This window comes from Cetorhinus maximus, chromosome 15 (genome assembly GCF_964194155.1).
Source record: "Cetorhinus maximus chromosome 15, sCetMax3.hap1.1, whole genome shotgun sequence".
NCBI lineage: Eukaryota > Metazoa > Chordata > Chondrichthyes > Lamniformes > Cetorhinidae > Cetorhinus > Cetorhinus maximus.
The window spans coordinates 61748928-61775233 of NC_135893.1; the positions used below are offsets into that span (position 1 = coordinate 61748928).

At 42.7% G+C, this 26306-nt stretch overlaps 1 protein-coding gene across 3 annotated transcripts in view; it reads left to right on the forward strand.

Annotated features, from left to right (window-relative positions):
- mad1l1 (mitotic arrest deficient 1 like 1) overlaps positions 1 to 26306 on the forward strand; it is a 1010048-nt gene that overhangs the window by 495255 nt on the left and 488487 nt on the right. For all 3 annotated transcript variants that reach the window (XM_078558544.1, XM_078558545.1, XM_078558546.1), the window contains exon 15: positions 13601 to 13691. In XM_078558544.1, coding sequence (XP_078414670.1) covers positions 13601 to 13691 — 91 coding nt within the window. The remainder of the gene's footprint in view (positions 1 to 13600; positions 13692 to 26306) is intronic.

The window sequence follows — 26306 nt, forward strand, 5'->3', positions numbered from 1 at the left end:
GGAACACCTTGGCTAGGTGCGTGGCAAGTTCTGGAGTACAAGTCTTCAGTACTATTGCCAGAATATTGTCAGGGCCCATAGCCTTTGCACTACCCAGTGCCTTCAGCTGTTTCTTGATATCACGTGGAGTGAATCGAACTGGCATTTGTGATGCCGGGGACCTCCAGAGGAGCCCGAGATGGATCATCCACTTGGCACTTCTGGCTGAAGACTGTTGCAAATGCTTCAGCTTTATCTTTTGCAATGTTGTGCTGGGCTCCCCCATTGTTGAGGATGGGGATATTTGTGGAGCCTCGTCCTCCAGTGAGTTGTTTAATTGTCTGCCACCATTCATGATTGGATGTGGCAGGACTGCAGAGCGTAGATCTGATCTATTGGTTGTGAGATCACTTAGCTCTGTTTATCACTGGCTGCTTATGCTGTTTGGTACGCAAGTAGTTCTGTGTTACAGCTTCACCAGGTTGACACCTCAGTTTTAGGTATGCTTGGTGCTGCTCCTGACATGCCCACCTGAATCTACATTGAACCAGGATTAATGGTAATGGTAGAGTGAGGGATATGCCAGTCCATGAGGTTACAGATTGTGTTCGAGTACAATTCTGCTGCTGCTGATGGCCCACAGTGTCTCATGGTTGCCCAGCCTTGAGTTGCAAGATCTGTGTGAAATGTATCCCATTTAGCAGTGCCACACAACATGATGGAGGGTATCCTCAATGTGAAGATGGGACTTCGTCTCCACAATGACTGTGTAGTGGTCACTCCTACCGATACTGTCATGGACAGATGCATCTGCGACAGGCAAGTTGGTGAGGATGAGGTCAAATATGTTTTTCCCTCTTGTTGGTTCCTTCACCACCTGCCGCAGACCCAGTCCAGCAGCTATGTCCTTTAGGACTTGGTCAGCTGGGTTAGTATTGGTGCTGCCGAGCCACACTTGGTGATGGACATTGAAGTCCCCCACTCAGAGTACATTCTGCACCCTTGCCACTCTCAGTGCTTCCTCCAAGAGGTGTTCAACATGGAGGAGCACTGATTCATCAGCTGAGGGGGGGTGGTGCATGGTAATCAGCAGGTTTCCTCGCCAATGTTTGACCTGATGCCATGAGACTTCATGGGGTCCGGAGTCAATGTTAAGGACTCCCAGGGTAACTCCCTCCCAACTGTATACCCCTATTCTGCCACCTCTGCTAGGTCTGCCCTGCCGGTGGGACCCAGGAATGGTGATGGTGGTGTCTGTTATATTATCTGTAAGGTATGATTCCGTGAGGATGACTGTCAGGCTGTTGCTTGACTATTCTGTGAGAGCTCTCCCAATTTTGGCACGTTGAATGATTAATTCATGCTCACAGAATCTTACCTTACAGGCAATGTCAAGCTGTTGCTTACCTCATCTGTGGGATAGTTCTCCCAGTTTTGGCATAAGTCCTCAGATGTTAATAAGGAGGACTTTATAGGATCAAGAGTGCAGTGTTTGCCGTTGTCATTCCCAGTGCCTAGGTCAACGCCTGGTGGCCCGTCTGGTTTCATTCTTGTTTAGACTTTGTGGCAGTTTGATACAACTGAGTGGCTTGCTGGGCCATTTCAGAGGGTATTTAAGGGTCAACCATGTTGCTCAGGAGTCGCATGTAGGCCCGACCAGCTAAGAACAGCAAATTTCCTTTCCTAAAAGACGTTAGTGAACCAAATGGGTTTTTATGACAATGGTTTCATGATCACTATTACTGAGACTAGCTTTTAATTCCAGATTTATTGATTGTATTTTAAATTCCACCAGCTGCGTTGGGATTTGAACCCATGTCGCTAGAGCGTTAGCCTGGGCCTCTGGATTGCTAGTCCAGTGACATTGCCACTACGCCACCACTTCCCATTTGCAGTGTTATCCTGGGCCTTTGCTGATAATTGAGTGATAATGGTGTGATAATTAGCTGGATTGAATTTGTCTGGCTTTAATATATACTTAGGCAATTTTTCACTATGTAGGGTAGATGCCAGTGTTGTAGCTGTATTGGAACAACTTGGCTAGGGACATGGCTAGTTCTGCAACACAAGTTTTCAGCACTGCAGCCTGGCTGTTTTTGGGCCCATAGCCTTTGCTGTATCCATTGTAGTCAGCTGGTCCTTGATATCATGTGAAATTAACCGAATTGGCTGAAGACAGACATCTGTGATGTTTGGGACCTCAGAAGGAAACCAAAATGCTTTATTCATTCAGCACTTCTGGCTGAAGATTGTTGCAAACATGTCAGTGTTGTTTATTGCACTCACTAGTCAGCTCGACCATCATTAGGGATGGGGATGTGTAATGAAGTCATCCCTCTGGCTAATAGTTCAATCGCCTACCACCATTCATGATTGAATGTGGCTGGATAACAGCTTTGATCTGATCCATTAATTGTGGGATTGCTTGGCATTGCTTAGCTCTGTCTATAGCATGCTGCTTCCACTGTTTAACATATATTAATCTTGTGCTGTAGCGTCACCAAGTTGGCACCTCAAGGTACCTACGGGTAGAAATGCCTGGTTTTGTTCCTGGGATGCTCTGCTACATTCTGCATTAGAGTTGGGGCCCTGTTTAGTTGTTAATAACCATGAGATTACAGGTGGAATACAATTCAGCTGGGGTAATGGAGGTGCTGGGATGAGGGGTCACTGAGTATGAGGGAACTGGGTTACCATCAATAGAGATACTAGTGCCAGTGCCAATGTTCATCAGTGATCAGCAACGCAGAGCAGTGGTTTTCACAGGACCTTTCAAAAACCCCAATCCCTTAAATTCAACTAATGGTCTCCAGCTTCCTCTTGCCTACTCGCGCGAGAGAGGGGGAGCGAGAGAGTGAGTGCGTGCGAGGGAGTGAGTGCGTGCGAGAGAGGGGGAGTGAGTGCGTGCGAGAGAGGGGGAGTGAGAGAGTGAGTGCGTGCGAGAGAGGGGGAGTGAGAGAGTGAGGGGGAGCGAGAGAGTGAGTGCGTGCGAGAGAGGGGGGGGCGAGTGTGAGAGTGAGTTTGCGAGTGGGGGAACGAGGGAGTGAGTGTGTGCGAGAGAGGGAGAGAGTGAGTGAGTGCGAGAGAGGGGGAGTGAGGGGGGCGAGAGAGGGGGAGTGAGGGGGCGAGAGAGGGGGAGTGAGGGGGGCGAGAGAGAGAGAGTGTGTGTGAGGGGGGCGAGAGAGTGTGTGTGAGGGGGGCGAGAGAGTGAGAGTGAGGGGGACGAGAGAGTGAGAGTGAGGGGGGGCGAGAGAGTGAGAGTGAGGGGGGCGAGAGAGTGAGAGTGAGGGGGGGGCGAGAGAGTGAGAGTGAGGGGGGCGAGAGAGTGAGAGTGAGGGGGGCGAGAGAGTGAGAGTGAGGGGGGTGAGAGAGTGAGAGTGAGGGGGGCGAGAGAGTGAGAGTGAGGGGGGGTGAGAGAGTGAGACTGCGAGAGAGCAAGTGCGTGAGAGAGTGGGGGAGCAAGAGAGGGAGCGTGCGAGAGAGGGGGAGCGAGTGAGTGCGTGCGAGAGAGGGGGAGCGAGGGAGTGAGTGCGTGCGAGAGTGGGGGAGCGAGAGAGTGAGTGCGTGCGAGAGGGGGAGCGAGGGAGTGAGTGCGTGCGAGAGAGGGGGAGCGAGGGAGTGAGTGCGTGCGAGAGAGGGGGAGCGAGGGACTGAGTGCGTGCGAGTGAGGGGGAGTGAGAGAGGGAGTGCGTGCGAGAGAGGGGGAGCGAGAGAGTGAGTGCATGCGAGAGAGGGGGGAGCGAGAGATTGAGTGCGTGCGAGAATAGGGCAGAGAGAGGACGAGCGTGTGACAATGGGGGAGCGAGAAGTGAATGCGTGTGAGAGAGGGCGAGCGTGCGAGAATGGGGGAGCAAGAGAGCGAGTGCATGCGAGAGAGGGCGAGGATGCGAGAGATGGGGAGGGTCAGCGAGAAGGTGCGAGAGAGGGGGAGGGTGCAAGAGAGGGGGAGGGTGTGAGAGAGGGGGGAGAGAGAGCGCGCAATGGAGAGAGAGAGGGCGAGAGAGAGGTTGGAGGGCGCGAGAGAGGTTGGAGGGTGCGAGAGAGGGGGAGAGCAAGCGAGAGAGGGGGAGTGAGAGTGAGGGTGCAAGAGAGGAGGAGAGTGTGCGCAAGGGTGCGAGAGAGGGGGAGAGTGAGCGTACGAGAGGCGCAGAGAGAGAGAGAGTGAGCGCGCAAGAGGGGGAGAGCCACTGGCATCAACTTGATTTTATTGTTTACATCCTGATATGCGACAGTAATGATCAGATCTCCAGATCTCTGCATAGTGCCAATTGTGGAATTTATCATGGTCTTGTCCATTGTAAGCGTTCTATTTAATTCAAAAAGAAAGGAAAGCAGGTACAGCAAACTGATCCACAGATAAATGTGCAGCACAAGAAAGGTCGGCAAAAGAGAGAATTTCAGTAAGCATTATCTGACACCTTTGCGGACCAATCTGTTCCAAGTCTATCTCTGAATTGAGAAGTGGACATCACTTTGGGCTGCTGTAATATGTCAGAACAGGAGATGTTCTTGAGGTAAGGAAACTATATAGTTAATAAGTGAGCAGATACTATGGGTTTTAACTGTTTATGCTTCATTATGAACTTGTTTTCATCACATTGGAGAGGATGCATATTGCTGTCTGATGTGCAAAATGTCACTTCAAGGACAGATGAACACAACTGTTTAGATCGATGTCTTAATGAGGGTTAGGTGCCAAGTTCATATCGGTGACAGAAAACCTAATGTTGTTTACTTGGCTGCAGAGCTAAATCATTTGTGATTGTGTGTCATATTGAGGGCCCCCTCTAGGCTCTCACAGCTGGGGTTTATCTTGGCAGTAGTTGAAAGACTTGTGACAGGTTTCAGAGGAGCGGGTCCTGATTCTTTGAAGTCACTTGATGAGCAATTATGTAGTCAGGAGCTGGCAATTCTGAGAATAAATGTGTCTGCTTTCCCTCAGTTCTCCTGAGCTTATCAAGATAGAGGCTGGAGGCTCTGTGGTGATCAGGCACACAGGCACATTCTTGTATTTGAGTTCGATGCTATTAACACTGGTCTAGGTTTAGCATCATGAAGAATGTTAATGAAGTGTTATCTTTTATTTTCACATTCCTGGAGTTTGTAAGTTAAACATGAAATAACCATGAAATCAGCTGTATTGATTCTGTTTGTTTCTGATTCTTTTGTTTTAGCCTTAATAAATCTGATGAGTAGTTTATGGCCACAGTCACAGTATCTGAAAGTGTTTGCCATTACCACTTCTGAAAATTAGGATAACACAATCCGTGTCAATTTATTGAGCAGTTACAGTGATTAAGAGTTTCTGTTTGATCCCTGACCAGTTCACTCATCGCTGTGCACAGATCCACTCATTGCTTTGTAATTGCAAGAACTCAACACAGGAGAAATATCCAGTGAAGCTCTTAAAGCATAAATCAGTTTGTGAAAACTTGGATTATACTGTGGAATTTCCAGATGATTTTAGACCTTCCTTCAAAATCTGACCTCTTGGGTGCTATATCTGACATCCAGTTGATCATACTAAAAGAAAAAGCATATAAGAATGCAAAAAATAGCATTAATCCTGGCCAATGGGAAGGATACAAAGAATAGCCAAGAGTGACAAAACTTTTCTAAGAGCTACAAAAAGGAAGTTCAAAAATAAACTTGCAGTGGATATCAACACCACCACACAACTTTTGCTATATTAGGAAAAATCCTGGAACTCCCTTCCTAACAGCACTGTGGGTGTACCTACACCATATGGCCTGCATCGGTTCAAGAAGGCAGCTCGCCACCACCTTCTCAAGGGCAACAAGGGATGGGCAATAAATGCTGGCCCAGCCAGCGAAGCCCACATTCCATGAATGAATTTTTTAAAAGGCGGTTAAGAGCAATGTAAACACCTTTAAAAACTGATTGGTGATAATATAAATGAAAATACGGAATTGGCGTACATATTAAATAATTATTTGGCACCAGTATTTACAGTAGAAGAAGACAGCATGCTGGACTTTTGAAGGAAACTAACATTGAATTGTGAACCCATCACATTTAACATAACTAAATTAACAAAAATGAACGAAATAATGACACTAAAAAGTGACAAATCCCCAGGATCAGCTGGTTTTCATGCCTGCATTTTAAAGGAGGTAGGTGAGAACATTGTAGCTGCCCTAACTATGATCTTCCCAAGTTCTCTCGATTCTGGGACTGTTCCTTTAATTGGAAAATTGCACATTAGGCTGCTATTTAAGAAAGGTAAAAGAAGGAAACCAGTTTAGCCTAACATCTGTTGTTGGGAAATTACTTATCTATAATTAAGCATGACGTGACTGAATACCTTGAAATTTTTCAACTGACCCGAGAGCTGGCATGGCTTTGTAGAGAGTAGATCATGCCTGATGGACCTGATTGAATTTTTTGAAGAGGTGGCTAAAGTAGTGGACTGGGGAATGTCTATTAATGTTATTTATATGGACTTCCAGAAGACATTGATAAAGTACCTTAAGATTTTAGCCTTCCGGGCTGAATATTGAATTCAACAACTTTAGATCTTAAACTCCCCCTCCCCCCATCCCCACCCCGTTTCTTCCCCCTCCCTTTTTTTTTCAATAATTTATATAAATTCTTCTTTTCCCACCTATTTCCATTATTTTTAAATCTACAACTAATACTTTGTTAGTCTTTCCACCCCACCCCCACTAGAGCTGTACCTTGAGTATCCTGCCATCCATTCTTAATTAGCACTTTTCTTCGATAATATCACCACCTTCAACACCTCTTTGATCCTTTTGTCTGTGACATCTTTTGATTATCTGCTCCTATCACTGCTTGCTTATCCCTACAACCACTCCACCCTCAACTACTCTCTCCCCCCGCCCCCCACCTTAGACCAGCTTATATTTCACCTCTCTCCTAACTATACTTCAGTTCTGCCGAAGGGTCATGAGGACTCGAAACGTCAACTGTTTTCTTCTCCACCGATGCTGCCAGACCTGCTGAGTTTTTCCAGGTAATTCTGTTTTTGTTTTGGATTTCCAGCATCCGCAGTAGCTTTTAGCTTTTTGTTTTTATGCCTTAAAATTTTGCTAGCTAAAGTTGAAGCTCATGGAATTGAGGGAAGTTATTGAACTGGTTATGAAATGGGCTGGGCAGCATGATGTAGAAAGTAAGGAGAATGAGCAAGTACTCTAATTGGCAGGATGTGGCAAATGGTGTGCCACAGTCATCTGCGCTGGGATCTCAACTGTCCTCCATTAATGACTTGGAGGACAGACTAGAGAGCCACACATCCAAGTTTGTTGATGACACAAAAATTGGTGGCTTTGTGAGCAGCATAGATCGAAGCATAAAATTACAAAGAGACATTGATGGATTAAGTGAATGAGCAAAACTGGCAAATGGCTTTCATTGTAGATAAATGCGAGTTCACCCACTTTGAACTGAAAAAACATATATCAGCTAACTTTTTGAAGTGAAGCGAGGTGAAAAGCTAGAAGCAGTGGAGGTTCAAAGAGAATTAGGGATGCATGTACATAGGTCATTAAAATGCTCAGGTATAAAAAAATAATAATGCAAATGGAATGCTGGCCTATATATTTAGAGGACTTGAATATAAGTGGTTAGAAGTCAGCAATACAAAGCCTGGTTAGACCACACCTGGAGAGCACTGTGTTCAGTTCTGAGCACCATACTTTATGGAGAAAATACTAGCCTTGGAGGAAGTGCAGCATTGAACTATTAAAATGATACCTGGACTCCAAGGGTTAAATAACACAGGATTAAAGATTACACAAACTAGTGTTGCATTCCTTGGAATTCCAAAGCTTGATTGATTTGATTGAAGTTTTGAAGATATAAAGATAGTTTATTTCTATCGATGTGATATGCTCTCCTATGCTGGAAGGTACTACATTTTTCAATTTTCTGCACACACAAATGCTTTACGCGCAGGGGGACAGGTTTCGGAGAAAATTCAGAGAGCACTGAGGCACCAAATAATATCACCTGAGACAAAGTTTAATTTGTGAGATTTAGTACACTGTAAAAGAGAGGGTCAAAAGGAATGGAAAGGCTCTGGTAAGATAATAGGTCGTGAGGGTAAAACATTATTTATCAAACATGCAATTAATTTGTTAAGATTCATTCATCATGACCAATCAGAAATAACTTCAGAATCTTGGACTCCCCTGAAGTGCTGGTAGTAAATAAAGCACTTTATACCTCAAATGCTCATGTGCTTTGTGATGAAGGTCCTGAGGAACAGAATGCGGTAGATCAAGGGCTGGATAGCGGTATTATGTGTGATTGTGACTCACGTGATAGAGCATTTGCATCCACAGGTCAGTTGCCTGAAGTGGGTACTCATGTGACATATAATCTAGAGGGGTCTAGCGAATGCAAGGGTGTTACAATTGTGGGGAATGCAAGAAAATCAAGGCAAGTTTAAATATTAGCTTAATATTCAATATGATGGCCAAGAGGTGAGATTGATGGCCTGGCAGAATGGGATGAAAGAGTGGAGTGTAAGAAAGCATAGTGAATTTGGAAGTCACTCTTGCGCCAGAAAACAATCTTGTAATGGAGAAAGATCCTCTAATATTGCAAATGGGAGATGTTGCAGTAGAAATCCCACAGGCACAAAAGTGGAAATGGAGGTCAGAGCTTGAATAGATTAGACAATGAAATAAAGGTCACAGAATAGTTTTGCAAAAGTGTTCATGACTGAAGTTTTGGGGCTGCCAATAATCTTGCAGATAAATTAATAAGAGAGGCAAAACAAAAAGGGTATTAGATATTTGGACAGGGTTTGGAATTTATTCTTAGGCAAGGGGCAACCAGCTTTGTCACGTAGGTGGATTTATACTGGAAAAAGTCCATGTAGATGGGACTTATAAGGCTATGTGAGACTGCTAGGGCTTTTGGAGAGTGACTATTTGATACAGATGTTAGAGTAGATTCTCCCAGTGCTGAAAAGTAACCTTCAAAATTTTTTAGTTCTTTTGGCACATTTTCCTGGGAGTGTATGTTAATTGACAGGAAAGCCATGTTTCTGCAGGATGATGCTTTTCAGAAAGGAGTGGTTCTGCAACCCTCCAAAGAGGCAGCAGATGGAAAAAGAAAACTGCAAACTAAACGAATGTGTCCATGGCCTGTATGGTATTTTTGGGTGAGATTGTGTTCAACTAAAAACAGGCCTCACAATGTTTTATCAGTATCATAAAGGGAAGTTTTTGGGCATCTTCATGATGCATATTGATCATTCTTTATGGTGTGGCACTGGGAAATTGGAGACGTCATTAATAAGACGAGAACTAAATTTAAAATAGGGAATCAGGCTTGTGGGGTTTTTAAATATATATTTGATTAGATATTAATCAAGATAGGTCTGGAATAATTTTGGAGAGTGTCACTACCATCCTGGTTAATCGTACTCGGTCATCACAGAAAGATGGTGTTATACCTAAAAAAGAGACAGAGGAATTGTGAAGCTTGATTATTGGTCAGACTAGACCAGATGCCAGTTTTAATGTGTTAGAATTAAATACTATGATGAAACACCTTGAAGTAGACAATATTTTAAGGGCAAATAAAACTTTCGGAATTTGAATCTGGTTAAATGCGCATTTAGGGTCCCATCCTTTGGTGACCAAAGAACATGAGACTGTCCATTTTTAGCAATGCTTCACATACTAATCTTCCTGATGGGTATTCTAGTGCAGCTGGTTTCACGATATTTCTGATCGTTGAGAAACTTAAATGTGGTCGAGCTTGGACAACTAAGAAAATAAAAGTCATTAAAAGTACTTTGGCTGATGAAACACTCTCTTGCGGAGGGAGTAGACATGTCATTCTAGTTTTCATGTATTTTAAGTGATATTCTGTACAAAGCTTAATCTGAAGATAGTATACCCAGTGAGTGATATGTAGATAATATTTCCTTGTGGGTAATATAAACGCCACAAAAAAAATGAGTGAGACAAGGTTGTGACTTGACCTTGCTGTCTTGGAGAAAAGAAATCATTGAAATTAAAGGTAAGTCATCAACTGTCAGGTTGTTTTACAAAACAAAGTGCATTTATGAAAAAATTACTTGGAGTCCTAGAAGAGGGCGACTTGCAATTTAATGCTATGTGCAGAATATGGAAGATTTTGATTTAAGCTCTGAAGTTTTGGTTGTACATAAAAACTCTTTACTTGCCTAAATAAAATGAAGGGTATCTATTAATTTTACAATAATTTTAATTATATGCTACTGGTGGACATTAACTGGGGATTCACTTGTGTCTGTAAAAAAAGGAACAGACTCAAACTGTGATTGTTGGATGAGAAGGTGTGTGTTTGTAATGTGTATCTCTAAATAATTGTTCATAAAAATGTGTGAAAAAAACCTCCAGTTTGACCCTTCACCACCTAGCTCTCTGAAATAAAACTGAGGTGGTCTCTTGTGAAGCAATGAATTATGAAATAGTTCAGAGGTGGCTGTCAGTAAATTTTATTTTCTTTCATCCATGTGAGGTGTGTGCAACAGCTTGGCATATTCTCATAACTTGACATTAGAAACTAATATGGGTAGGTGTCAAGAGGGACAGGTGTCACATAGGATCATGAGAAATAGGAATAAGCCATTCAGCCCATCAAGCCTGCTCCACCATTCAATAAGATCATGGATGATCTGATTGTGGCCTTAAGTCCACTTTCCTTCTTATGCCTCATAACCCTTGGCTCCCTGTTCATCAAAAATCTCTCTAACTTGGTCCAGCCACCACTGCTCGCTAGGGAAGGGAATTGCAAAGAATAACGACTCTGAGAGAAGATATTCCTCCTCAACTCTGTCTTACATGGGGCACCCTTATTTTGAAACTAGATTCCTCCGTCAGATAAAACATCCTCCCAGCCCCTATCAAGCCCCCTCGGAATCTTTTATGTTTCAATAAGATTACCTCTTATTTTTCTAAACTCCAATGACTTATAGGCCCAACTTGCTTAACTTTTTCTCATAAGACTACTTCTTCATTTCAGGAATCAGTCTAGTGAACCTTCTCTGGATTGCTTCCAATGGAAGCATATCCCTCCTTACACAATTTTACAGGTGCAATCTCAACCCATATGTACATTCTACAGTTGTAGCAAGACTTCCCTATTTTTATAATCCATCTCCTTGTAATAAAGGCCAACATTGCATTTGCTGTCCTAATTATCTGCTAGACCTGCATGCCAATTTTTTGCGATTCACAAACAAAGACGTCAAGAACCCTCTGTACTGCAGCACTCTGTAGTCTATCTCCATTTAAATAATATTCTGCTATTCAATTCTTCCTGCCAAAGTGAACAACCTCACAACTTTCCACATTATACTCCATCTGCCAATTTTTTCCCCACTCGCTTAACCTATCAATATTCCTTTGTGGACTCTGTATCTTCCTCACAACTTGCTTTTCTGCCTATCTTTGTATCGTCAGCAAACTTGACTACAATACACTCAGTCCCTTCATCCAAGTAAACAGCTGAGGACCCAGTACTGATCCCTCTGACACTCCACGAGTTACAGTCTGCCAACCTGAAAATTATTTATCAAGACCTTTTTTTTTCTTGCTAATTAGCCAATTGTCTTTCCATGCTAATATATCACCTCGAACAGCATGAACTCTTATCCTGTGCAGTAACCTTTTACGTGGCTCTTATCAAATGCCTTTTGGAAATCCAAATACACTACATCCACTGGCTCCCCTTTATCCACCCTGCTTGTTACATCACCATAGGGCTCTATTAAATTCATCAAACTTGATTTTCCTTTCACAAAATCATGTTGACTGCCTGATTATATAATTATTTTCTAAATGTCCTGCTACTACCCCCTCAACCATGGATTCTAGCATTTTCTCAATGGCAGATATTAAATTAACTGATCTATAGTTTCCTGCTTTCTGTCTCCTTCCTTGTTGAAAAGTGTTGTGTGACATTAGGGGTTTTCCAATCCACTGGGGCCTTTCCAGAATCTAGAGAATTTTGGATGTTACAACCAATGCATCCACTAGCACTGCAGCCACTCCCTTTAAGATCTTAGGATGCAGGCCATCAAGTCCAGGGGATTTGTCAAACTTTAGTCCCATTACATTTCCTAGTACTTTACTGCTGGCGATCATGATTGTTTTAAGCGCCCCCCCCCCCCCCACCCACTCTCTTTTTCCCTCTGCTCTTCAACTATTCTTGGGATCTTTTTTGTGTTATCAACTTTGAAGACAGATACAAAATACTTGTTCAAAGTCTCTGCCATTTCCTTGTTTCCCAATATTAATTCTACAGTCTCACCCTCTGAGAAACCATGCACTTGTGTTACTTTTTTCCTTTTTATATACTTATAGAAGTTTTTACTGTCGCACCTTTATATTTCTTGCTAGTTTTCTCTCATAGTCCAATTCTTCCCTCTTTATTATTTTTCTAATCATCCTTTGCTGGTTTCTAAAATTTTCCCAATATTCTGGTCTACCACAAACCTATGCAACATTGTACATATTTCCTTTCAAATTGATAACATTTAGTTAGCCGTGGAGGTGCATCCTTCTCATAGTTTTTTTTTCCTCAATGGAATATACCTTTGTTGAGAATTATGAAATATCTGCTTAAATGCCTGCCATTGCTTCTCTCCCATCTTACTTAATAACCTATTTTCACCATTTGACTTTAGCTAATTCTGTCTTCATACCTTTGTAATTGCCTTTAAGTTTAAGATGCTGGTTTCAGACCCAAATTTTTCACCCTCAAACTGAATATGTAATCCTATCATGTTATGATCACTCTTGTAAGAGAATCCTTTACTATAAAGTAATTAACTAGCCCTATCTCATGACACATCAGGTCTAAAATATCTCTGAAGAAGAGTCATGCGGACTCAACGTTAACTCTCTTTCTCTCTCCACATACGTTGCCAGACCTCCTGAGTTTTTCCAGCATTTTCTGTTTTTATTTCAGATTTCCCGCATCAGCATTATTTTGCTTTTATCTAAAATAGTGTATTCTCTGGTTGGTTCCAGAATATATTGTTCTAAGAATGTGTCCCAAATACACTCTATGAACTCATCCTCAACTATATTTGCCAATTTGATTAGTCTAATCTATATGAAGATTAAAATCTCCCATGATTATTGCAGTACCTTTCTTACAAGTTCCCATTATTTCTTGATTTACACTGTCCTACAGTGCAACGACTGTCAGGGGGCGCAGAAGCCACCCTCACCAATGACTTCTTCCCTTTGCTATTTCTTATGTCCACCTAAACTGATTTTACATTTTGATCCTCCTAACCAAAATCATTTCCCTCTACTGTACTAATGCTATCCTTGATCGCATCCTTGATCGCATCCTTGATTCCACTCTTGATTAACAGAGCTACCCCACCTACTGCTCCTTCTTTCAAAATATCAAATACCACTAAATATTCCTCAGTGGTGTACTTGTGCCTCTCCTTATTTAAATTAGAATTGTAAAACATTCTGGAATGTATGTGTACTTTTCATTTGAATTAGATTTTTTAATATTAAACTAGATCATAGATGTACTAAACCAGCCAATGTGTTAACTGTGAAGCAAAACAGTTGGACCCACTGACTGTCAGATTTCCACTGCTTTGTTGCAGGCAGAAGATTGAAGAGCTGGAGGCTGAGAGAAGTCGTCTTGATCAAGCGAACAAGGTCTTGGAAATGAAACTGGAGCGATACACCCTTCAGGTACAGGCACCTGAACTCTTGGGGGAGTGCACAGTTTACAGTTATGGCATGTGCAGTCACCTAGTCATGCAAAGATAGCAGGAAGAATCAGCAGCAAGTGTCAGTAGTGGGAATTGCTCACTTGTGGTTAAATAGTAGATTTATTCTACTCAGCAGATGGAATAGCATTAGAAATCATTCACTGAAGGATAAGATAAAAATAAAAGAAAGTTAAGGAATCACATATTATCACAAGTGAGAGGACAGTTTTTTTTAACATTGCAAGTTATTATGGTCTGGAATGCACTGCCCTGAAGAATGGTGGAAGCAGATTCAATAACGTTCAAAAGGGAATAAATACATAAAGGGGAAAGAAACAGTGCAATGGAGACAGAGTAGGGAGTAAGACTATTTTAATAGCTTTTTCAGAGAGCTGGCAAAAGCATGTTGGCCCAAAAAGAACTTCCTTCTGTGTTTTAAAATTCTGTGATTCTTGTTGGGAGGGTGGTGGTTACAGAACAGTGTCTCTTAAAGAGGTATTTGTAGTGTTAAATGTAGAAGTAGAACTATTTTCATCTGTACAATAAAGAGTACAAGCTAGGAGCTATCTCCATGCTCTGGCCTTTACTAGTCTCTGCTCAACACCATATTGTCGCTCGGATCTGGGTCATGTGCCTTCTTACATCACTGTGCGGGTGGTACTGTACTCGGCCCCACATTAATCCTATATGTGCCTTATAATACACCTCCCCCAAGTCTTTGTCCAATGTATATGGAGTTACATTGCTTTACTTCATGTTTTACATTGTTATCAGTCTCATTCATTTACATTTTTGTTACCACATTACTGCTGTTAATGCATTATTGCTATTACTGTATTAGCACTGTTAAAACATTTTCACTACCCCATCTCCCCACTTCAAGTCCTTGAATTTGCAGGTTCAGGTGGTCTGGAAGCCTGAAAACCCTTCCATAGCTCGTTCACCATTCTGTTGGAGGAGTGATAGGCTCTGTTGTTTCTAGTACTTCCTGTTGGCTTAGAGGTTGGACTGGCACTTGGTTATGCTTTCATTCTTCCATTCCTTCATGTTGAACCGCACTTGGTCGGTTCGGCTGTTGCATTAATCAGTGGTTGCTGCTACTCTAAATGTTTCTTGCTGGTTGAATGAACATTGTGCTTGTCTCCGTGTCGCTTCTTTCTTTTCTTTCTATGTGTAGGCCATCTTGATGCTTCCTGGCTGTGCTAAGAAAAAGATTTAATGATAGCATAAATTTGTATCTGCCTTCACCTCTGCTTCTTGTTGGCGATGGTGGGAGACTACTACCAAGTTCCAGCATCCCTTGTGGGTGTGGCATGCTGGCTGAAAGCTGCAGTGTGTGCATGGTGGTTGCAGTGTTGACCAGCTGTACTATCATTGTTATTGCAGTTAGAGCTTCTTGGACTGCCGATCACACTCATGTACCACTTCCACTGGCGGTGTCATGGTTATCTCATGGACAATAGGATGGTCTGACCACTGGGGTTTTTCTGGGACCTGCAATGAGAATGGACAAACTTGTTCCCCAAATAGAGAAGGGAGTTCCAAGCTGAAGTTGGCGTCTGAATACTCTTGAGTGTTTGAGTACTTGGGACCATGCAGTTCTCGTTGGCGAATGACAATAGTTGTCTTGACATTCTCTGTCGTCTGGAGGAGATCCAAGGATAGGCAGACATCCCTGTTCAGGGGAGAGAAAGATTGGTTATGGATAACGTACATCAGCTCAAAGATCTGTTTGCCACCTACCTGAGTGGCTCCAGGATCATGCCAACGACTGCAAGTCAGATTCCGCCTGCCCTGTAAAGTGGAGTGTCTGTCATTCAAAGCCAGAGGTCTTTGTGCCATGGATCCTGGTCCGACAGGGCTGTTATGCTGGCACCTGAATCTAATTTAGATTTGTTAGATGGCCATTGACAAAGATGACTGCATTCCAGAATGAGAAACTGCAACCCTTGATGTCACCCAAGAAGCTTGGTTGTGTTTCTTCTGGGTTTTCGGTCTCGACCTCGCGGATTACTTTTGGGCCTTATGTATGTTTCTGGGGTTTTGACTTGCTTAGTTTCCCATCCTGTTACAGTGGAAGCATTGGGCTGTACTCGCAGGACATTGATCTCTCCCGTGAGGGCGCTTTGCACCACAGTACTGGCAAGGAGGCTCTGCTGGGTGGTTCGGGAGTTGCTTTCCCTTAGTTGGATTGTCTGTCCCTGTGTCTTTGTGGCCTGATAAGCTGGACTGAGGGTCGGCTTCTGCTCCATGTTTTATTCTCTCCCCTTAGGTTGTCCTATGCTGCTTATGGAGTTCAAACAGTCTAACTATCTAGATTGCCTGGTCCGGGTTAGATCTTCTTTAGCTTTTAGGTCAGAGAGCGCATCGTCTGTTACACTCACCACTGTTACATCTCTGATGAGTTCAGACTTTAAATCTCCATATTCGTAACCCTCTGCCATCCTGTAGAGATCATTTATCAAGGAACCGACGGGTTCCCCTGGCAGTTGGACTGTCTTATTGAATTTTCCTCTCTCCAGTATTTTATTACTTCACAAGTTAAAATAAATGTCAAAAGATTTTAGAACCTCCTCGAATTTGGCGGATGATTCATTAATACCCTATCTTACAATGATGTCGTCTGCAATCAGCCCTATAGAATAAAGCAGCATGTTCGCCTGCTCTTCTTCTGACTTTTTCTTTAAACCAGAAACGATGCTGAATCTTAAAAATCTTTTAGGCTTTCAAGATGGCATCACCCTTGATTCCAAGACGAGGGATTTCCCGTGCTTGCTGGTTTTGGTGGGCTCTGCAAAATGGCGTTGGCACGCTTCTTGAAGAAGACTCTTAATAATGGCTACTTGGATCAGCTGTACGTTGACTTCTTTCGTTCCATGGTTTGCTATGCCGAGTAACGAGGCATTCGAATTTAAAGTTACGCTTGCCATTTTCCGAGCTGGACATTCATGACACTCCTGAGAGATTTAAATAATTAATTTTTTTTTCTCATCTTACAAACTCGGAGGCCACGTGTTGGGGCCTTGGCTGGGGAATTGGGTTTTAGCAATGGGCTTTCCTTCAACAGCATCTCTGACACTTAATTAGGGAAAGGGCTCTCAGCACTAGCTGTACCTGGAACTTCAAAGGATTTAGCTCACCCTTGCTAGCTCGGTGGGCTCTGTGCACTGAAGCTGGATTTCCAAGGGAGATTCAATGGCATCTTCTGCTGCAGTAAAAATCTCTGTCTTCAGCTTCCAGGCCTTTTCTCCGGAGTTTTTTCATGGCTTAGTTTCTGCTGGGAGCTTCTTTCAGGTCAGAATTTTCGTTGACGATTTTTCTTAGTCATCCAGCATTTTGGCTTGCTTCAGTATTTAGCAAGGTTGGGGGTTTTTGGTCCCCAGCTGCCACAAGGTTGGGAGGGTATTAGTTACAGAACAGTGTCTTTTAGGGAAGTCTTCGTAGTTTTCACTAGGTTAACTGTACGTCTTTATTAACAAGTGGAACTATTTACGCAATTACAGCAAAGGATATAGCCTAGGAGCTATCTCCATGCTTATGTCTTTACCAATCTTTATTCAACACCACACTGGCCCCGGGGCCTGGGTCATGTGCCTTCTTACATCACTGTGTGGACGGGACTGTACTCAGTCCCACATTAACTGTGAAGGTGCCAGACCCTTATACTACAATTCTATTCTGCGATTTTAAACCAATAACTTAATTTTGTTTGGAAGGAATTTTTTTTAAACATTGCACCATTTATCACTGCTAAGTGTTGATTTGACTTTCCAACTAATTGTGTCAATTTACAGTAATACCTAATAATTACACATGTGTAAGTTTTGAGTCACACTTCCAATATCACAATTCACAAATTGTCAAAAGCTTAGTTAAGACAGGGAGCCATTTCAATGTTTTGTTTCTGACCTGAAGCCATTAACCTCCGATTGTTCTACCGTCCTGTTTTGAGTGTTTTTTATTTATCCTTTTATGGGATGTGGGCAGCACTGACAAGGCCAGCATTTGTTGCCCCTCCCTATTTGCCCTGGAGCTAAGTGACTTGCTCGGCCATTTCAAAGGGCCGTTAAGAGTCAATCACATTACTGTGAGCCTGGAGTCACATGTAGGCCAGACCAGGTAAGGATGGCAGCTTTCCTTCCCTAAAGGACATTAGTCAACCAGGTGGGTTTTTACAATAATTGTTGATAGTTTCATGGTCATCATTACTGAGACTAGCTTTCAATTCCAGATTTTATTAATTGAATTCAAATTCTGCCAGCTGTTGTGGTGGGATTTGAAGCCATGTCCCCAGAGAATTAGCTTGGGTCTCTAGATTGCTAGTTCAGTGACATACCACTACACCACATTAGAGGGACAGGCCAGGTGAAATAAAATGCTGTTCAATGGTAGAATTTTACATTGTGCTTGCACATTGTAATCTCCTGTTACTTGCCAAACCACTGCCTGAGAAATCTACTCATACATTTGGCTGTGTTTAATATGTAATGGCCTGAATCTTCCGGTCAATGGCAATGCTTTGCTGCTATGTGTGAAAATCCTCACAACCTGACGCTGCTGCTATATTCAACGCAGAGTCCCCGGGGAGCTCCATCGAAGTGGAGTAGAGTTAGGAGAAGAGAGGGCACCCCCTTTTTACAGCACTAGCTGCCATATTCTGCTAAGTATTTAAAAGTTCAGTCTTAATGAATGATATTGAATGGGAGAGTGGATGAGTAGGTGAGAGGTTGAGTTAGGTAGATGGGTGAGTGGGTGAGACGAATAGGTGGGTAAGTGCACGAACTGGGGTAGATGAGTCACTGGGTGAGATGGTATAGGTGGGTGAGTGGGTGGTTAGGTCAGGAGGGTAGCCACCTCTGGTCAGGGGTTAGTCAGATCAGGGCAAGGGGGTAGTCGGGTCGGGGTAGTAGTTGGGTCGGATTGGTGGGGTGGTATTCAGTTGGTCGGGGCTGGTTAGGTGGTTGCGGGAGTTTAGTTAGTTTGGGTCAGGGGTGTGGTTGGATGGTCGGGGAGGTGGAGGGTCATGGTTGGTCAAGGGGGTAGATGGGTTGGGTTGGATCGGTAGTTGGGTGATCAGTGGGAGTGATTAGTGAGGGAGCTGGGTGTGGAGTTACTCAGGTGTTAGGCCATGATTTAATCTAACGTTTCCTGGGTAACTATCCAGGTAAGTCCTGTGGATCTGTCTGAAGTCTGTGACTCTAGCTCAGAGTGGGAGGCATTTGCACAGAGTCTTGGGGAGCAGGCAATTTCCCATAAGAAGTTTAAACTTCACATGCAATTCCCATGTAGGTTCGCACGTCCACAGGTTACTGACGTGCACCTTCAGTCATATGTCCAATCTGCGACGATCCGGGGACTGGAAGATTTGGGCCAATGTCAGCTTCACTCACAGATAACGATCCTGTGTTAAAGACTTGTGCGTTCAGGTCCCACTCCAGGACTTGACCATATAGTGTCATTTGACCCTTCAGTGCAATACTGAAGGAATACTACGTTGCTGAACATCCTACACCATTTCCGCCAACTCCAGCATGATGCCACCACCAAACACATCTTCCCTTCACCCCCACTGGTGGCATACCGTAGGGATCGTTCCCTCTGGGACACCCTGGTCCACTCCTCCATCACCCCCTACTCCTCAACCCCCACCTATGGCACCTCCCCATGCCCACGCAGAAGATGCAACACCTGCCCCTTCACTTCCTCTCTCCTCACCGTCCAAGGGCCCAAACACTCCTTTCAAGTGAAGCAGCATTTCACTTGCATTTCCTCTAACTTAGTCTACTGCATTCGTTGCTCCCAACGCGGTCTCCTCTACATTGGAGAGACCAAACGTAAACTGGGCGACCGCTTTGCAGAACACCTGCGGTCTGTCTGCAAGAAAGACCCAAACCTCCCTGTCGCTTGCCATTTTAACACTCCACCCTGCTCTCTTGCCCACATGTCTGTCCTTGGCTTGCTGCATTGTTCCAGTGAAGCCCAATGCAAACTGGAGGAACAGCACCTCATCTTCCGACTAGGCACTTTACAGCCTTCCGGACTGAATATTGAATTCAACAACTTTAGATCTTGAACTCCCTCCTCCATCCCCACCCCCTTTCCGTTTCTTCCCCCTCCCTTTTGTTTTTTCCAATAATTTATATAGATTTTCCTTTTCCCACCTATTTCCATTATTATTTTTAAGTCTATACCTTTAATGCCCTGTCAGTCTTTCCACCCCACTCCCACTAGAGCTGTACCTTGAGTGTCCTGCCATCCATTCTTAATTAGTACATTCATTTAGATAATATCACCACCTTCAACACCTCTTTGTTCCTTTGTTTGTGACATCTTTTGATTATCTGCTCCTATCACTGCTTGCTTGTCTCTACAACCACCACACCACCCCCCCTCCCCCCCCAAACTTCTCTCCCCCCACCCCCCCACCTTAAACCAGCTTATATTTCACCCCTCTCCTAATATTACTCAAGTTCTGTTGAAGGGTCATGAGGACTCGAAACGTCAACTCTTTTCTTCTCCGCCGATGCTGCCAGACCTGCTGAGTTTTTCCAGGTAATTCTGTTTTTGTTTTGGATTTCCAGCATCCGCAGTAGTTTTTTATTTTTATTGCTGAACATGTTGCCTTTCAAATTAGATGTTAAATTGAGACCCAGTTTGCCTCTTCTGATGGATATAAAAAAGTTTTGAAGGTGGTAGAGAATTCTCCTAGCACCCTGGCAACATTTATCCCAAAGCCAACATGACCAAAAATAGATTAACTGGGCAGTCATTTTATCTGCTGTATGGATATTAGTTGCCCTATTTGCCTTCCAACAAGAGTAGCCACACTTCAAAAGTAATTCATTGGCTGTGAAGCACCTAGGGATGAGAAAAGTGCTATATAAATACAAGTCTATCTTCTATATAGTTTGGGATTTTTTATGATGCATTCAGTATTTTGGGGGGTAGCTTATTTTCTTGTTTCATGTTGTTTTCTTTCACACTAACAAGAAAGGTTTTGCAGTTCAAAAGGAAACTGCATATGCCGGAAATCTTCTCAGGCAGCACAATTTCTCTCCACAGATTCTGCCTGACCTGCAGAAGTGTTCCAGCATTTTCTGTTATTTAAGGTTTTGAAGTATTTCTTGGAAGTAGAATCTTCCAAAATCACGTTGGCATCCAGAATGGCTTTAGACCCATGTTGCACCTGACCCTGTCAGTGCCATTAATAGACGAAAAGTGTTAAATGATATTCTAGCAGTGCTGTCCTTAACCCTGATAAGCACAAACATTTTAGGAAGAAAGTATAGTACAACTTTTTAAAAATTGATGTTGCACTCTCCACGGGTAAATGTTCATATTTTTAGACATTTAGAAAATTTTCCATTTGAGCCTATGACAGAAAAGCAGTAGATTTGCTATGGCCCATGACTCAAGAGGCCTATTGATTTAATCTCGACAACTATTAGGGTTGTATCCAATTTTTTTTTTATTACCTATATGCGGGGAAAAATTTGCTGACAGTTCACATAAAGGGAGAAAAGACAGCACTTAGCTTCTCTGCACTGAGCATTAGCAGACAGACTTGTTGATGAGTGTTTGTTTAGTTAGTGAACTGGTGTCAAAGGATAGAAGTTAAAGTTATTGGGAAGTTAGTCTTCAATGATGGTTTTGGAACATGCAGGGCATCACTACAGGATTAGGCAGATTCTTATTAAATTCTGTGTCATTGAGGTGGCAGAAGCAAGCAAGTGATATATGTTTGATGTTGGTATGTCTTGAATCTAGGTAGAACTTAGTTTATGTTTATGATTAAAGTCAATGATTTGATTGTGTAGGAAGGTTCCAATTATATTGTTTAGATAAAGCCTTCTGTTAGTTTCTTTTTTGCTATCCTCTCTTTCAACAGTGTTATAGTTCCACCAAGTAGACTTTGCCCTCTGCATTCTAAAAGATGTATCATTTTGAAATTCTGTTCACATGAGGACGTGTACATGAAGTTAATCCCATTTAAAGTCATACATTCTGTACTGATGTCCCATTTCTGTTTCTAATGGAAACTGCCTATGTATTAACATGTATCACATTAATGACTTGGATCAAGGGACCAACTGTATTGTAACCAAATTTGCTGATGACATAAAGGTAGGAATGCAAGGTATGAGAGGGATAGAAAGAGTCTGCCAAGCGATGCATGGAGGTCAAGCGAGTGGATAAAAAAAATTGGCGGTTGGAGAATAATGTGGGAAAATGTGAGGTTGTCCACTTTGGCTGGAAGAATGGAAAACCAGAATATTATTTAAATGAGAGAGAATATTGCAGTGCAGAGAGGTCTGTGCATGAATCACAAAAAGTTAGCATGCAGGTACAGCAACTAATTTTGAAGGCAAATGGAATGTTGGCCTTTATTATAAGTGGGAGTACTAAAATGGGGAAGTCTTGCTACAAGTGTACAGATCATTGGTAAGACCGCATGTCGAGTACTGTGTGTAGTTTTAGTCTCCTTACTTAAGAAGGGATATACTTGCATTGGAAGCAGCTGTCAGAAGGTTCACTGGGCTGATTCCTGGGATGTAAGGTTGCCTTATGAGGAGAGCTTGAGCAAGTTGGGCCTATACTCATTGGAGTTCAGAAGAATAAGAATGATCTTGTTGAAACATATAAAATTCCGAGGTGGCTTAACAGGGCAGATAGGATACTTCCTTGCATGGGGGAATCTAGAACTAGGTGGTACAGTTTAAAAATAAAGGGTCTCCCACTTAAAGCCAAGACGAAGATGGATTTCATCTCTTAGAGGGTTAGCCTTTGGAATTCTCTTCCATGGAGTGCAGCGGAAGCTGAGTTGTTGGATATATACAAGGCAGAGTTAGACAGATTTTTGATTAACAAGGGAGTCAAGGTTAACAGGAAGAAATGTGGAGTTAAGATCACAATCAAATCAGCCATGATTTTATAGAATGGTAGAGCAGTCTCCAGGGGCCAAATGGCCTACTTCTGCTCCTGTTTCTTCTATTCTGATGTAAAGCAGGAGAGCTAACTGACAAAAAGGATGATAGTGCAAGGATCGAATGGCCTAGTCCTGTTCCCATTTCTTATGATCTTGAAAGTATCACACTGAAATTATAGTCTCTTACCAATTGGCAGAAAGTGCATGCAAAAGGGAGATTTTGAATAGATTACTCACAGATCTCCCATGCCATAGCTTGCAATGAATCAAAAGTTTCAAGATAAAACAGGAGTGTTACACAAAGATTCTATTTGTTTACAGTGTGTTTAACTTATGCCTTATTAGATATATAAAATAACAAACTTCATTCACCTTCCTAGTATTACTAAATCTGAACTAGTGTCCATAACTTAAATTTGTGCGTGAGCTATCACCTAGATGAACCAGAGTCTACTGAATCTGCACAAACTCTCTTCTGGGAACACTTGACCCTCTTTGTGACTTTCTGGAGCCCCACTGCTTGGATGAGCAAGTGAAAATAATCACGAAACTTGGAGACCACATCACCAACCTGAAGAGACCGGGAGCCCCTGAGAATGGCATGGGAGAGTACCTGTTTGACCAGCTCTCCCTGGGGGAGAAGTGACCAAACTGAATTTACTGCATGGATCAAGCTTGTTGTGTTAATATTTGTATCATATAGTCTACAGCCTTTACCTCATTGGGCTTTGAAGAATTGGGACTATGCTGGCTGAGATATGCCTCTTGCTTTCTCTGAAGTTCAACATTGGGATTCAGAAAATAAAGCATGTCTTCCTGTTTGTCAAATATGTGATGACTTCCTGGACTTCACCCAGACGGCAGGTCCAAACCCAATTTTATACCTTATCAAGTCCCTTTACTTTAAATTGATTATTTAGAGGACAATGGAAGCATCAAATGTAACTGCATACTAATTATGTCTCGATTTCTCAATGTAAAAGACCATGAATTTTGTTAGGTGAATACATGCATGTTCAGCTCTCCATCTGTTGCACTGTACAAAACTTCAATTGACCTGTATCTGATAATAGAAATTTAATATTTAAACGTGAAAGACTTCCATCTGTTACAATTGAAAGCTTTGTATATCTGTGCCAAATATAAAAATCTTCACAATGGACCATACTGGTTGTCTTCAATCAAATCAAAGTACTGCTAATAAATTAGGGGAAAAAGCCCCTGAAAAATGAAAACAAACAGCTGAGACTTCCGACTTCTGCAGACCTGTTTTGTCTACAATAAATTACGATGCATACCTCTCTAAAGTCAAAACCTCCAAGAAAATTCTTCCTTTCAGTTAAACTTTTCATTTGTCTCAGGAAATGACAATCAGGGTTTATCTTGTTTCCCTGTATCATGCAATGGAAATCTGACAGCTTCATAGGTTTGGAGATGTCAGTCACTCTGCAAGCAGCTTGAGTATACGATTTTTCTGAGGGTTGATTCATTCTACCCCATACCTACTTGCACAGTCGTGAGAATCAGGGGTGATGTTGATTGCTGTTCAATGACTTGAGGATAATGTCTACCCAGGGTTGTGAGTTCCTATTATGGGTGTGACTGAACAGGCTGATTTTTGGTCACAGATTTTTGAGCACATGGGGTAGGGGGTCCCACTTGGTGGTGGGACATGAAATGCAAAATTTGCTTCCATTTCTTCTCTACTTTTGCCCTGCTTCTTCATTAAGCTGTTGGGACTTGAAGAGAAATGCAGCTTGATGAGCAAGTTGTAGCCACTGAGTAATTGATAGCAAGTTCCTCCTAGTCTTTAAGGCCAATACTATCATGCTTCAAGGAGAGCTTCAGAGTGTCTTTGAAGCATTTGCTTGTCCTCCCCTGGAATGTTGGCGTTTTGAGAGTCGAGAGAACTGAAACTGGTGGAGAAGATGATTTTCAACCATGAGACAAGTGGCCAGTCTATCGAAGTTGATTTTGCAGGCGTTTTGCATGAATTCTTGTGACCTTGCCTTGTGAAGGACGATAACGCTTGTTCAACTGTCCTCCCTTTGAATCCGGAAGATGCGACGGAGGCATTGCTGATGGAACTTCTTTAGTGCCCTTGCATATCGCTGATACACGGTCCAGGTCTCACTGCAGTGCAGATGCATGATGATGACAACTACTCGGTGTTGTGTTGTGACCTGAACTGGATATCATGTCTCTGCATGTGAATTTCTTCAATATCTCTGATGGTGCACTGTGTTAACACTAGATGAGGCAAAGCTTGTTTTGAATCATTAATCTGTGAACATACAGAGAAATTGTTGTGATCAGATTCAGTTAGTCCAATCTATTCAATTGAACCTTTGTATCATAACACTAATCATGAGCATGTTATGCTACCTAACGTCAGTGTTTTGACTGACTCAGACAGACCAACTCTGCGTTCTGGCTTATTGAGACAATGTTTTTTTTCTAGTTCTTCTTTGTTTCAGCAACTTCCCTGTTGCAGAAACTCATATCTGTGACTCTTATTACGTGTTTCACAGGCAGATGGTGAACAAAGGGTGATAAGTGATTTTTCAATTATGCAGGGAAGTTAATGAATTGTATGCTGTTTTGTCACTGAGAAAAGCAACCTCCATTTATCATTCAGCATATCTTCATGTGGGTGCCTTTTTTAAACAAGCAAGCATCCATGTTGTTTTTAAATCCCAACATTAAATGTAACACATTTTTCCAAATTCTTTATGTGCAAGAGTGGTAAACAATTCTGTAACATAGTGTCCTGCTTCCTTTGTGAGGCATCATTTGGGTGATTTTTTTAAAAAAAATCACTCATAGGATGTGACCATCTCTTGCAAGGCCAGCATTTGTTGCCCATCCCTAATTGTCCTTGGGAAGCTGGTACTTGTGTGGTGTGAAAGCTACTTGACAATTAGCAGCCCTAGCCTGAATGCTGTCTAGGCCTTGCTGCATGCATGCACAGACTGCTTTAGAATCTGATGAGTTGCGAATGGTACCGAACATTAGCGAACATCCACACTTCTAACTTTATGATGGAGGGAAGGTCATTGATGAAGCAGCTGAAGATCATTGGGTCTCGCTTGAACAGTACCCTGAGGAGCTTATGCAGCATATCCTGGGGTAAGATGATTGGCCTCCAACAACCACGCCCATCTTCCTTTGTGCTAGGTATGACTCCAAGCAGCGGAAAGTTTTCCCCCCAATTTCCAATGACTTCAGTTTTGTTAGGGCTCCTGATGCCACACTTGGCCGAATGCTGTCTAGTTGTCAAGGGCAGTGACTCTCACCTCTGCTGAAAGATAGAGCAAAATAATTTTGCCAATCCCAGCTTTTGTTTGGGGGATGGAGTATATCTTAATTACTTCCTGGATGGGTAGGAAATACCACCTTGAATTGATGCGTATGGCAACATGGACTAGTGACTGATATATTCAGGGTCTTCACTTACACTATTCGTGAAGCACCTGAAGAAATAGGCATGCTTTTTTGGAAAGAGAAGAGGTTGGTACAGTAATATACCTTGAATGCAGGTATGCATGGAGGGATATGCTCGATGATATAGGCAGTTTACATTTCCCTGGATATTCACTGTTGTACTCGTTGAATCTGCTTTTTGTTGTAAATTACGTGCGTGTTTGAGTTCGTCTGGTAATACCTGTG